The 13,413-nt window shown below is 30.0% G+C and overlaps 1 protein-coding gene across 6 annotated transcripts in view; it reads right to left on the bottom strand.

The window, feature by feature from the left end:
- The window catches only part of Usp16-45 (ubiquitin specific protease 16/45), a 108,904-nt gene that overhangs the window by 83,640 nt on the left and 11,851 nt on the right, over positions 1-13,413 (bottom strand). For 4 of the 6 annotated variants that reach the window (XM_085808738.1, XM_085808741.1, XM_085808739.1 and 1 more), the window contains 3 exons: positions 10,355-10,459; positions 4,068-4,156; positions 3,763-3,932 (listed from right to left, as the gene is read on the bottom strand). In XM_085808738.1, coding sequence (XP_085664864.1) covers positions 3,763-3,932; positions 4,068-4,156; positions 10,355-10,448 — 353 coding nt within the window. In that variant the 5' untranslated portion in view covers positions 10,449-10,459. The remainder of the gene's footprint in view (positions 1-3,762; positions 3,933-4,067; positions 4,157-10,354; positions 10,460-13,413) is intronic. The other 2 variants (XM_085808745.1, XM_085808749.1) reach the window with 1 other exon arrangement.

Below are 13,413 nucleotides of genomic sequence, written 5' to 3'. Positions count from 1 at the left end.
AATAGGCACATGCTTTCGTGATTCCGGTTTTGTTAACCCAGTAATTTTTTAACATGATTGGTGATAAAACTGAACCACACCATTATTTCTAATCCACCATAATGGACAGTAAAATAGCACCATAAAGTTGGTTTCACATCAAATACATTAAGAACCTTACAAATAGAAAACACTAATTGGCATTCCATGCAACAGGACATTAATTCGAACCTAGGAATTAACAGATTTTTCAGTGGCACAACTCTTGATATTGCTCTTAAAATATTAATTTTTAATCCACAGGAATCAACACTTCTTGTTAAAACAAATGCTGCATAAGTACTTTTGGATGCATCAACAAAAACATCCAATTCAACTCCAATGTAACGAGATACTACAATTTGGTGTTACAAAAATACATTGGCTAACTGTTTACAATATCAGTGGGGAATACATCTCCTAGGAAAACGTCCCTTTCCAAGTTTCTTGCAAGAACTAAGTTACTGGTGCAAGTATTCCATTTGGATCAAAAATTGCTTGTGTAATAGAAAAACCAGTCTTTTAGCTGAAAAGTCATTAACATCTCAAGGTATCACTCTCCAAATCCCATAACATTCCGAGAAGAAGTGTGTCCCCAAAATGATTTGTAGTGTATTTTACAAGTAACATTATTCTGCCAGCCACATAAACTAAAAATGCCCTTAAATATAAAATTTTTAAAGTTTACAATAAAATTCTCATATTTTTCAAAATTAAGATACCTCAGTAATAAAATTAATTGCCTACACAGAATGAATGTTTTAGTTTGCCAGTCACATCTATAAAATCAATTACCTAACAGATCCTAATAAAACCACCCAGCAGGTATGGGCTACAGGAGACCTCCAAAATAACTTTACAATGCCTATAAACTACTTCTCCCTCATCACTTGGATCGAAAAAACAAAAATGAGCTCTATCCTTTGGAGAAATTTCTAACTATAAAAATGCCTTCTCTGTGTTGGGTGTTGGCACTCAGACCAGTTAGAAAAAACTGCATCTTATCTAGAATATCTAGGATTAATTTTATCAAATTGGTTTCTTTCATTTAACATTGATTCAGGGAAGGCTTCGCCTTTTCACTGGCAGATACATCAAAAACAACTCTTATCTTAATGGTTTGGCTATTCACTTTAATGACCAGTCTGTGTGACAAAAAAGAGCATTTATGCTTAATTCCTTTTCTAGGCTCCTTTCTATAATATTCAAATTTTTCCATTCTCAAAATACTTCTATATGTTGTTCACCCCTTTTTTTAGTTCTTTGAATCATTTTCTGATGAGATGCTAAAGCGATACTTTTATTGTCTGATAAACTGTTGTACATGTGCTGTTTTGCATTTCCAGAGTAATTCTAACTCATATCTATTATCCAGGAGAGTAGATAATTTATTCTGAAAATTTATCTCACCATCAGTATGTTCATTTTTCATTTTAATGTAATCTGAAAAAACTGAAATAGCCAAAACGTCAAGCTTCCATAAATATTTTAAAGAAACATCATTTACAACGCAAAGAAATACTTATTAGATCACTTTTTGCTTTGAATGCAGTTAAACCAGATAGCAATTCTAAACATTCATCAGTTAAAAATTTATTTATGATGTCAGCATATAATAAAACTTCAATTTCACTTTCTTCACAAAATGAGTCATTGACCCCCAATTTGCTACTCTTCTAGGTTTACAGTATGCTTTAATCATGGGTATAAATCTGCAGATTTTCTTTTCTGAAAGAGTCTCAAAGCAACATCTAAAAGTGTTATTTCGACTACTTATGTCAACAACAAAAACTAATTGGGTAGGGGCTCTGCTTTCTTTTTTCCCAAACAAATCATGAATAATTCTTTCCTGCTGAATAGGAACAGCTTTCATCTGCCTCATATTCATTTTTTCCACACAGGACCACTGTGAACTTAAATCCAAAAGCATCCTGATTTTTCTTTCTCGATTTTTAGCCTTAAATAAACAACATACAAAATCTGCAAATACACTCTTTCACTTCTACTACTACTAGAGAGGGAAACATCTACCGTAGAGTAATTTTGTGTTCCAGTATTAACATTCTGAGAACACATTAATTTTTAATGATCACTATTGCAAATTAAATATTTGACATTTACTTTACACTAATATTTTAACTAGCCAGTTCTCAAACAAGCAAAACAAACAATGGTGTATATGGTGTTTAGGTGGTCTTATAACTAAAAACATAATTTTATTTACTTATATTATATTAAAATAAAGAAATAACTTTTAATTTATTTATGTAAAATAATAAAGAAGGAAGGAAAAAATTTTATGCATAACAGAGTGATATATGCAAAATACTAATAAGAAATATTTGCAGTTATCATATATATTACAAGAAAAAAATCCTTTATTGGTTTATTTTTATGAAATACGCACTTGTTATGAGTAAGTTATGATTCACAAATGGAGAAAAGTATGCTTATACATATTATTCGACAGGGATTATCATTATATCCCAAACACAGCAGCCCAGTTCATGCATATTGAACATTCATCTAATTTAATGTTTTTTTAAATAAAATACATTCTCTGCTGTACAATTCAGTTAGTCTATATTTTAGAGTGCTCCTAGGATTATCGCCAAGTTGTTATTTCATTTATGGTAACCTGAGTAGTTAAATGTTATGGAAGCCCTATTATAACGAGATTGGTTGAGTGATTGTGGTGAATTTGACTGATGGAAAAATATTTGTAAGGGCTTATTTCTGCGCTGGAAGTCAGTTAGGAAGTACGTTGCTTATTTTATGCTTTAGACCGTAAAATGGCTGTATATATGAGATTAATCTGAAGTTTCTGTATGATTTGGAGTGATAGGGAGGAAAAAAAAGCATTAGTTGACTGGTGTGTAAATTGAGTAGTCATTTTAAGTGTCCTGTTTGTATGAAGGAAATGCATATGGTCAAATGTAAAGATGGCTTTGAATGGATTTGTCACAAGGAAGGTTCATGCAAGAAATGCTACTGACAGTCCAGCACTATGGAGGATGTTTTTGACTCTCGTGAATTTATGTGGTGACGGCAATATGCATATTGTAGTTCAGATAATTTTAGAAAGTTTTTGGATGCTGTTAAGGAATTTTGTGTGCCACAGGCTGAAGACGCAGAAATTTCTAAATATAACCATATTTAGAAATCGACTTAAAAAAGTCGATATTTCCTTTTTGTAGTATGTCTATGCGATAACAGGCATTTCCTTTTTTATGTTATTTGTGTTATTTAAAATGCAGTTTATTAAGCTTCAATTGGCTACAAATTTTGTTCAATTCTGGTGATGAGTAACTTTGTTTTAACATTACATGATGTCATCATTCTCCTGATTTTTTAAAGTGAAAATAGATTGATGTATACATGGACAAAGTCAAGGGAGTGCGCAATGCCGAGTTTGTGCAATTCTCTGATTTTTTTTTTAAGTGAAAATAGATTGATGTGTACATGGACATCGAGTTTGTGCAATTCTTTGACTTGTTATTTTGGTTTTGGGTAGTAGCCATCTTAAAATTGTACCTTACTAGCTAATCGCCAAAAATCGCCAATTTTCGCCGTGGGGTACCTTGAAATACATATTTATCTAGAATTCTTTTATATTACTTAAATCAACGACAAATATGTAAATAAATTACTGAGCTTCATTTTACTCGGTTGCTTTAATTTTGCAATCCGGATAAATGGAATTTTACCATATTTTGTTCAAAGTTACAATATTTCGAAACATACCATACAACTCCTGAGGATGAGCTTAATACTAAAGAATGGCAATCTGAATGAATAGTTCTGAAGTGTTGGAGACCATGTTTGTTTGATGACATTCGTCCACATCCTCGATATCCACACTGTAGACATAACCACACTTCAGGAGGATCATCTTTATTAGCAGCATCACAGCCCTTAAAAAAATAAAAAAAAATATTTAAAAAAAAAAAATTGCCAAATAAACTCACAAGTGGCAGGTAAAAGAAGCTCAAAATAAATGACAAACTTAAAACACAGGAAGAAAATCATATAGACTAAAGAATACATACACTGCAAACATTTATATTCTCAGATGCCTTTAAACTCTTTTTAATTCGACCAAAATTAATTCCTCTAGAAATATGTGGACAGCATTTACCTAGAATACGTGAAAACAAAAATATCTAAGAATTACATTTCTCTTTTTTTTTACATATGACTATTATTTGATTTGAAATTATTATGATGAAAAAAATGTATTAAATTAATCAAAGAAGCTATAAATAAAGATTTTAAATGAAGTACAAATGGCAATGCACATTCAAAATACAAAATAAAAATACATTTTAATGGACAGATTAAAAATGTCAAAAATAAGACTTTATAAGATTTTAGTGTACACCCTTCCAATTTGGAAGAGTAGGTAAAGAAATATTTTCTTTGGCAACTTGATGGTATAACAGTATGAGTAATATATTAAAAAAATATACCAGATTTTATGAGAAAATATTTTTTTCTAGTATATGTAATAACTTTATGTTCAATTTTTACCACTATATTATTATCCAGTGAGGTTAATACAAATTGTACAAAGTCTTATTTAGAAAAATATGGAGATAATTTAGCTAATTTTCTCATATTACTTAGTCAATTGAAAATTTCTCATAAGACATTAGTAATAAGTTCAAATTTTTTTTTTATTAAATGTCTAAGAAGAAAATATTTTAGACATTTATGTGAGATGTTTATTCTGAAATTATCTTATTAATATCAATAATAGAATCAAGTGATTTAAAATTTATGTTACCACATTTCTTTGATTCTAAAATGCTACTGAATAAGAGGCATACTTTTTAATTTCAATACTCCTAATACAATAAAAAAACTTGAATGCTCAACCTCCCCCCTCAAAAAAAAAAAAAAAAAAAAAAAAAAGAGAGAGAGAGAGAGAGAGAGGAAGCACTTCCGGAGAGAACCCGGTGAATGTAAACATTGCCAAATTTGGCGATAATAGTTAAAATCTGGTAACCCAGCGGATTCAACCTATCCGCTTGTTGCAACCATTCATCTTGCGTCCATTTTGTTCCGTTATCACTGTGGTTCTTCCCATTTGCAGATTTCTATTATTCTTCTTTTATTTATTACTTTTTTTCTTAATTTTTTAACAACGAATAGATAGAAATATTTTCGTAGATCCCGGTTCTCGGTTCGGGATGAAAGGAAGAAAATAAAGCGGGAGGGGTGAATGCTAATTTGTAACACGGCTGTTCACGTTGTGTTCTTAATTATTAAAAGCTGTACGCACGCAGAACCATGAGGTTTCAAAACGCTCAAATAATTCGTTTTCGTACTCTGCAAAAATGTGCATTTTAAATAATTAAGTAATGCTTTTATTTTTATTATTGTTTATTGTCAACTGAAATTATGATAATAAATCAATTTTTATGGTGTAAAATTGTAACAATATATTGTTAATGCTTTTCTTACAATAACCTTTCAGAGGAAGACACATTTCTGCACACAGAAATTAAGGACCATTAATGAAAAAAAATTCAGGACCTATGAGTAAATGCGAACTGAATAAATTCAATTAAAAATATTAGCAATGCCTGCATTTCACATTTGTAATACCATCCTAAAAATAAAATAGATCCATAAGTAGTATGTATTATTACTAAACATGAATTAACATGATTATTAATAAATTTGAAAATGAAATAAACTTTAAGTAATTGATCAAGTAGCATTAAATATTTTACTCTTATAATAGTTGGGCATATTTGAAAGAAGTGACATTTACATTTTACTAACTTTATGTAACTTTTTTTTATGTCTCATAATGTCACATACTTGGTCAGGCTAGCGGTTTAGGGTTTAGTAAGTAGCAGGTTGATTTTATGTCAAATGGCATAGGTTAAAATGAGAAGTATCATAATCAGCATAATTCATAACAAAAGTTAATAATTTAATAATTAATTTCTGTTTAAATTTAACACCAATTTATTTCCGTATATCACGTTTAACCTGTTAGTTTTACATCTACATGCTTATTATCTGTGAATTTTTACTACCATATGCTTAATATATTGTTTAGTCTGCTAACTAGAATTTACATGCACTAAAAATCACGTTTACGGCTTGCCTCATCGTCGATGAAACGCGAGCTTGGCGAGTAAAAATGGAGCGACGCCAACGGGTTCTCTGCGGATGAAAACCCAAAAAAAAAATACAAAATTAATTGCATCTAGCATATACTACATATTTTTCATATTCGCTAGCAATTATATTAAAGTACAGAATAATCAATAAGGAACAGAATAGTTATTTAATTTACTAAATTAAATTAATGCAACATACAATTTATGTGTTTAATATTTATTGCATGTAAATATGGTATGTTTTAGTTGGCATGCTGAGTGGCAAACAGCATTATTTTGACATGCTACTACTACTAGAAGGTTACCAGTTCTTATAGTTTTAAAGGGTTATAAAAATTTTATCACAAGAATTATTTTAAATGTTACATGTAAATGAACAAAAAAACCATTTCTGAAACAATTTCTCATAAGCCATGTTCTTATTCATCAGCAAGATGCTGTTCTCATATTAAAGTAACCATCGCTCACTAAAATAAATTCTGTTCCAAATGCATTTTAGTTTATTAAGCTGCTGAGTTTAAAAGACTGTGATCTGTATATTGTCTATTGTGATATTTTTTTAGCATTTAAGTAAAATAATAATTAATGACTAATCCAATAATTAACCCAAATATAACTATTGAAGCAAAGCAATAAATATAATACAGATATTCCATTTTAAGAGTAGCTATGACAGGCATTTGATGATTAAAATAGGTAAAACTTCTGTTAACTTTAATTCTGTTTTTAAAAGATACAGAATCATAAGGTTTATAATAAACTTTAGTACATTAACAGCTAAAATACTGCTGAGGTACTTATATACCAAAGCCTTCTTTCACTATCTAAAAAGAATAAAAATATTAAGATGATCTAACTATCAATTGATTTATAGTTAGGCATAACAATAGAACTAATGCACACCATCGTCAGTATAGATAAAAAACTTTAATCATCCAATAATTTATAAAAAAATTCTGCAACTTCCTATTACTCTTATCTAGGCATGATTATAAGCTGTAAGGAGTCATGATTTTAAGTTTGAGAAGCACTAAATTTTAGATTACTTTAATTTTACAATACAGGTTACCCATAATTGTTAGTGATTTATTATAAAAAATATAGGATAGATAACTACATCACTACTTTTCTTTTCTTCATGTACACAGTGATATGTTTTCACTTTAAAAAAAAACAGACAATTGCACAAATTAAAATTATACACTACAGAGTTCCAAGATCTGGAACTGTCAGTACTTAAATGACTTTGGATTTTAGATCATCAGTTTAAATCTAGTAAGAGGACATGTACATCCAGCAATACAAACACCATATGCAATTTCGAGGAATGACACACTGAAACAGTGTCAAGCAGGGTCTTACTGCATATACATAATAGATTAAAAAGTTGATTATGTAGACATTTCCTTGAAGCATCTACAGATCTATGGTGAAAAACAAACTTGGAAATCATGTAGCTGGAATAAGAAGCAATCCCGGCAATTTTAAATATGAGCCTAACACTGGTGGGATTTTGGCAATTCTAGATTTTCGATCATTAGTTTAAATCTTTTAAGATGATATGTAGACATGGCAACATTAGGGCTTTGCTTATTGTTTACATCAGATAGATGAATACTAAACCCCCAACAAGCCCAGAAAACATTTAAGAAATTACAGAAGGACAAACAGAAGCATTAAAAATTACAGATGGCTAAATTTTTAGAATTTGGGGAGTACCACCCAGTAGAACTTAGGATCTTAGAGACTGCATTGAGTGGCAAAATGTGTAGTGCTAGTACTACTCCGCCCAACTACTAACAACAGAAAGTGCAGTCTTGACCAATATCAATCTAATGTTAATCAGTGTATTGTTACTGGCAATGATGCAACTCCATGGCAAGCAGGGTGTTTGAAAGTGGCATTTGGAATCTCTACTCTGGAGAAAAATCAAATTTATGGCACACCTGCTGCCCTTTATTGAATATTATATTCACCACTCCTAGATTTTGTAAGGAGGAATAATTTTGTTTATTATTTAATTAACTAATTTATTTTTTGGTTGGTGCTTCTAAGGTTTGGAGATTGGATATCCAGCTTCTGGACTGTGTATTATATACACTAGCCACTTGAGCAGTCAGCCACCTAAAACCATTATTATAAAAAGGAAAAAATATATAATGATTTTAATCAATTAACGTAATTTTATGGGTCCAGCTTATAATTAATAAAAAGAGATGAAGAACAGTGTTTATTATTTTTAAATTGCTTAGTTTGTTAATCAATGTCAGACAGATTAAATTCGGAAGAAAAATATCTAGCGCTTTCCTGAATGGCAACAAACTAGCACATAGGAGATAAAAAATATTTTATTTCAAGCAATGGCAAATTTTTTTAAAATTGCTTAGTTTTCTGATTAGATTTGAAACATACATATCTCATGCTTTATCGAAAAGGCAAAACATTGTTTTTAAATCTCCAAGTTTGTTAATTATAATTTGATTAAATTCACACAAAACATAAAGAAAATTCAAAATTCAGTCTTAGAAGTGCAGATGTTCAAATGCAGGACTAAGCGTGTTCACAATATGGTGTTTCTAGGTGTCACCATTTTTCTGCTTTGTAAGGAACATACAAACAGAGTCTTTATTATTTAATAACAGAAATTATATGATACAAGAACATTACTGTTATTACAAGTTTACTGTTACTGCTGTATTACAAAAATCCAATTTTGGTGACTGTGTTAACAAGGGAGTACTAAAACCAACTATGACCTCACTTCATCATTAAAAGTTAAAATTTCTCATGCTATTCAATCATTTATTGAAACTTGGAAATTGAAAATATTTTGTCTTCTGCTTAAGGATTATTGATTTGCATATAGTACACATCCTAATTTAAGTATGTTCCTTCAAATGTATTTAAAAAAATTAGTTAAGACATTAAGGAATTTAACTTACAAGGTGGGAAGCACATGGAATTTTATCTTTAACTGTTAAATCCACTGTAAATATATAATTACAAAGAATTTTTTTTTTTTAACAAAGAATCTTTCACATTGTAATAATTGGAATTTTCAACTCGCATGCTTTTTCCACTGATCTATTGCAACTCATTGTGAACATTTATTTCACATATGCTAGGCTCATTTCATTTCAGATTATCCATGCTTACAAAATACTTAGCCATTTGTAATGAGACGTATTTGATAAAAGCTGTTACCTGCATTTCATTTGAAATTTTCATTGGATATATTTTATGTACTTTGAACAATAGCATACAAATTACTATCTTAGCTTAAGACATTATTAACAATGAAAATATATTTAGATACAAAACAACCTTACTTTTCATAGAATACAATCTAGTATGATGCAGAACAATTTAAAATACCCTTCCTTTTAAATGGCTTGAATACAGTATTGATATCTGTCCTCCTTTTTATATAAAGAATGAATGACATTTCTATCATTTACAAACACCCAATACTTTTATGTACTAAATGTCAAATATTATGATATGTTGTATGCATTTTCTTTTTTAGCCAAAGTAATTTAAGGTTTTACAAAACTAAATAACAGTTACAGAAGAATCCTGATAAATCATGGTAATACACACCAGGAATAAAAACAACAATTAAACTGCTAGTAACATAATACATAAAAAACAGGAACATATTACAATTAACAGAAATAATATTATTAACAATTTACCTGTATTTTTAAACCAGTTTAATTTGGTGAGAAAAATTAAGTCAGCATTTCAAAACAAGAACACACATCTGTAGTACTTTAATTTACATTACTCTTGTATTTTGATAAGAGTCAATAGGAGATAGAAGATATACACTTTATTTTTAAGAATTAGAAATTTATTTTTAACAGATGATTTTACAATGTTTATGTATTCCAGATTATGCACAGTTAAATTAGACATTATTGTGGGTAAAAACAGTTTCCTAATGACATTGTCTGCTATCACTGTTGTTAGCTAAAGCATTTTCTTCTTTTCTTCTCCTTTTCATATTTCCTGCAAAAGTTTTCTTTATCCTGATGGTTTGTGATAATAATATTCTTACTGTTTCATTATAAATAAACACCTTGTATCTCTCTTTATTTTAAAAGGTCAAGACCCAGCTAATCTTGGATAGCTTGTTTGACCAAATGTTGACTGTACTCGATTAAAAAAAAAAGAAAAAATCTGCATAATCAAATTACCTTGTTTGATGCCATCATTTAGTTCTTCTTCAGAAGTATCAGCAAAAGAAACATCCTTCTGATGTTTCTGACGACTATTTTTTTTCTTAGCCATGATTCTTTGCTCTAAACAAATGAAATTTCAAAATTTTCAAAATGTGCTGGTTTTTTACATTTATAGAAATTTATAAATCTTTAAAAAAAAGTAATAATAATTACTGAATTTATGCATTATTTTGCTAATCATTAGCAGAAATTTCTTGACTCTAATGAGCCCCTTGAAAATGGTGCACACACTAAAGAAATTTAGTCAATATAAAACAAATACAGCACTGGAGATGGTCACATCATACACTGGGCAGTAGAAAGAATCTACTGTAGTGCATGAAGAAATGGCATAATTTGCTAGCTATCTGCCTAAACTTGGAGCACTAATTTTTTCTTTTAATGTATAATGTATTCAATATGTATTTATTTAATGAAAGTTTGACACAAAATCATGACAACTCTAACAATTTCAAGGCTGAACAGGTACTGGTCCTTCTTCATCAGGAACAAAGAAATCCGCAACAAAGGGAAAACCATGGTTGCTTTGATATCCTACAAGAGTAAGGCAAATGAAAACGTAGTGCCATCTGTTGGCAGAAATAGCAATGAAACTTTAAAAATTAAGCTAAAAGAATTTTAAATGCATTAGGAAGGACTAGGCTGGACTTTATCAAGTCATTAACTAGATCAATCTTTATGAATGTGAAGAGGGACATGTACTTCTTTGCCCTCAAAATCGATAGAGTTCTCGACTAAATCTACACTGAACACAAGGTTGTTGCTTTGGTGATTTTATGTTTTACTTTGGTGTGTTTCTCTTCTGTTTTAAGTCCATGCAAATTTTTTGGAAATTTTAACACTTGTCTTAAATACTACATTTCTTCCAATTACATATATTTTAATTTCCTTGTTACAGTGTAATAGAACTATACTTACCTGTGTTATTAGCTAAAAGTTTCACAATATTTCTAAAATTTACTGAACATGTTATATTACAAGAAAAAGAAAAGTTTTTTGGTACTTTTCCGTTTCGTCAGCACAAATTTCGCCAAGCAGACTTTATTGGTGGCAACATACAGTATACACATAAAAAATGTTAACAAATGTTAGTTAGCAAACATTCATATGTAAATGCTTCTGACTTCCTTATGCTTTTATTTTTTTTTCTGGCTATTAAGAAAATGAGTAATAAATGATGTCTCAAGTTCTTTAATCGTCTGTTGTCAATTCTAGAGTAATTTTTAATCACTTCTTGTTCAACTGATATATTTAAAGTATTCAAACACAGGAAGTAATCCAAAATAACCTGAATTAAAAATGTTATATATGAAATCAGAAAACAGTCTTTAGTCCTACAAAAGTTTCTTTCGGCAAATTTGTCCATAACTTGCTACAGTACAAAGTCCGAGATCCAGACGTCCAACATTAAACACCTTTCTATATAGAACAACAATAAAATGCTAAAAAATTAAAAAATAACGAAAATTAAACTCATTTTCATAATTTACATATTATATTATTTTATTACTATAACTGATATTTTGTTATGACTACAAAGCACAGTGTAAAAGTAAATTTTTAGATTAGAGACAGATTCCAGAGAACAGGAAATTGTCTGCTGAGAATATTGGCATTTTCTTTTCTTAACTAATTTGACAAAATGGTATCAAATATCACTTGAGATTCTTCTATGCAGTAGGGTCAACATTTTGTTCTGTCACCTTGAAAAAATACATTAGATGGGAAAATTTATGTTCATAACGATACACTAATTCTAAAGAAGATAAAAGAGAAATTCACAGCTGACTGAATGATGTTAGCCAAATAAGTAAATAAATAAAAATATAATTTATTATTTTAAATAAATGTTATAATAATATTGTATTAAAAAGGTAAATACATAGCTAATATACCTAGCTATATTATGACACAGTATTCGAAGAATCGAAATGAAACTCGAAGGAAGAACTCCGAAGAAGTGAAAAGAACAAATAATCAAGACTCCGCAGGATCCAGATTTGCGGCTAGAGAAGGAGCGATGAAAAGAGTGAATAATGAAGATTCCGTAGGAATCAGTTCTGTGGCTAGAGAAGGAGCGATAAAAAGAGAGAATAATCAAGACTCCCAAGGACCCAGATCTATGACTAAGAAGGAGCACTGGAGCTCCTTCCTAGAAATGAATATTTTTAAATCAATGAAATTATATAAAAAAGGAAATTCATCTTAGCACTACAGTAAGGAAATATCCACTTACCGAATTTACGCGTCTTCAGTTAAACAAAATTCCTTAACAGCATCCAAACACTTCCTAAAATTATCTGAACTAGAATCTGTATACTGATGTTGCCTCATAAATTCACAAAAATAAGAGTAAAAATTATCCTCCGTTCGACCATGCGCATTTCCTTCCTCTCAACAAGACACTTAATAGTGACTACTAAGTAAACCTTCATTTACACACCACTCAATTAATGCTTTTTCTTTCGTTCCAAATCCTACAGAAACTTCAAATTAATCTTACTACACTCAGCCAATTTACTGTGTAAACCACAAAATAATTACGTAGTTATCCAACACACACCTTACCCAAAATCTGACACACACTTTCCAAATTTTTTCCCATGATTCAAATTCACCGCAACCAATTACGTCATAATAGGTTTCCATAGCATTCAACTACTCAGGTTGTCATCAATGAGACAACGATTCGCGGATAAATGAAACAACAACTTCCCAATAATACAAGGGGTACCTTAAAGTCTACTCTAACCGTTATTCATTGCGACGACAATGCCCCAATCATCAATCAATTAACGAATGGCGAAATGTGTAGTATGGTTCTAGATCCAGAAAATACCACTTCTGATAGTGAAGAAAGTGACAGAGAGGTTATTGAAAACAAAAAAATTTTGATTGACAAGTTAGTCGGTATTCTCGACACAACAATTACAGGACTTGAATAGTGGAACTTTGCAACTGAAGAAGAAATTATGTCTGTTTATACAGAAAGTATTAGCACAAAAAACGAAGAA

The sequence above is a fragment of the Stegodyphus dumicola genome, chromosome 1 (assembly GCF_044657685.1).
Source record: "Stegodyphus dumicola isolate Sdum_Otavi_A_Nest chromosome 1, ASM4465768v1".
Taxonomy (NCBI): Eukaryota; Metazoa; Arthropoda; class Arachnida; order Araneae; family Eresidae; genus Stegodyphus; species Stegodyphus dumicola.
The sequence above is the reverse complement of the archived record's forward strand: the minus strand, read 5'-3'. Positions and strand labels throughout refer to the sequence as shown.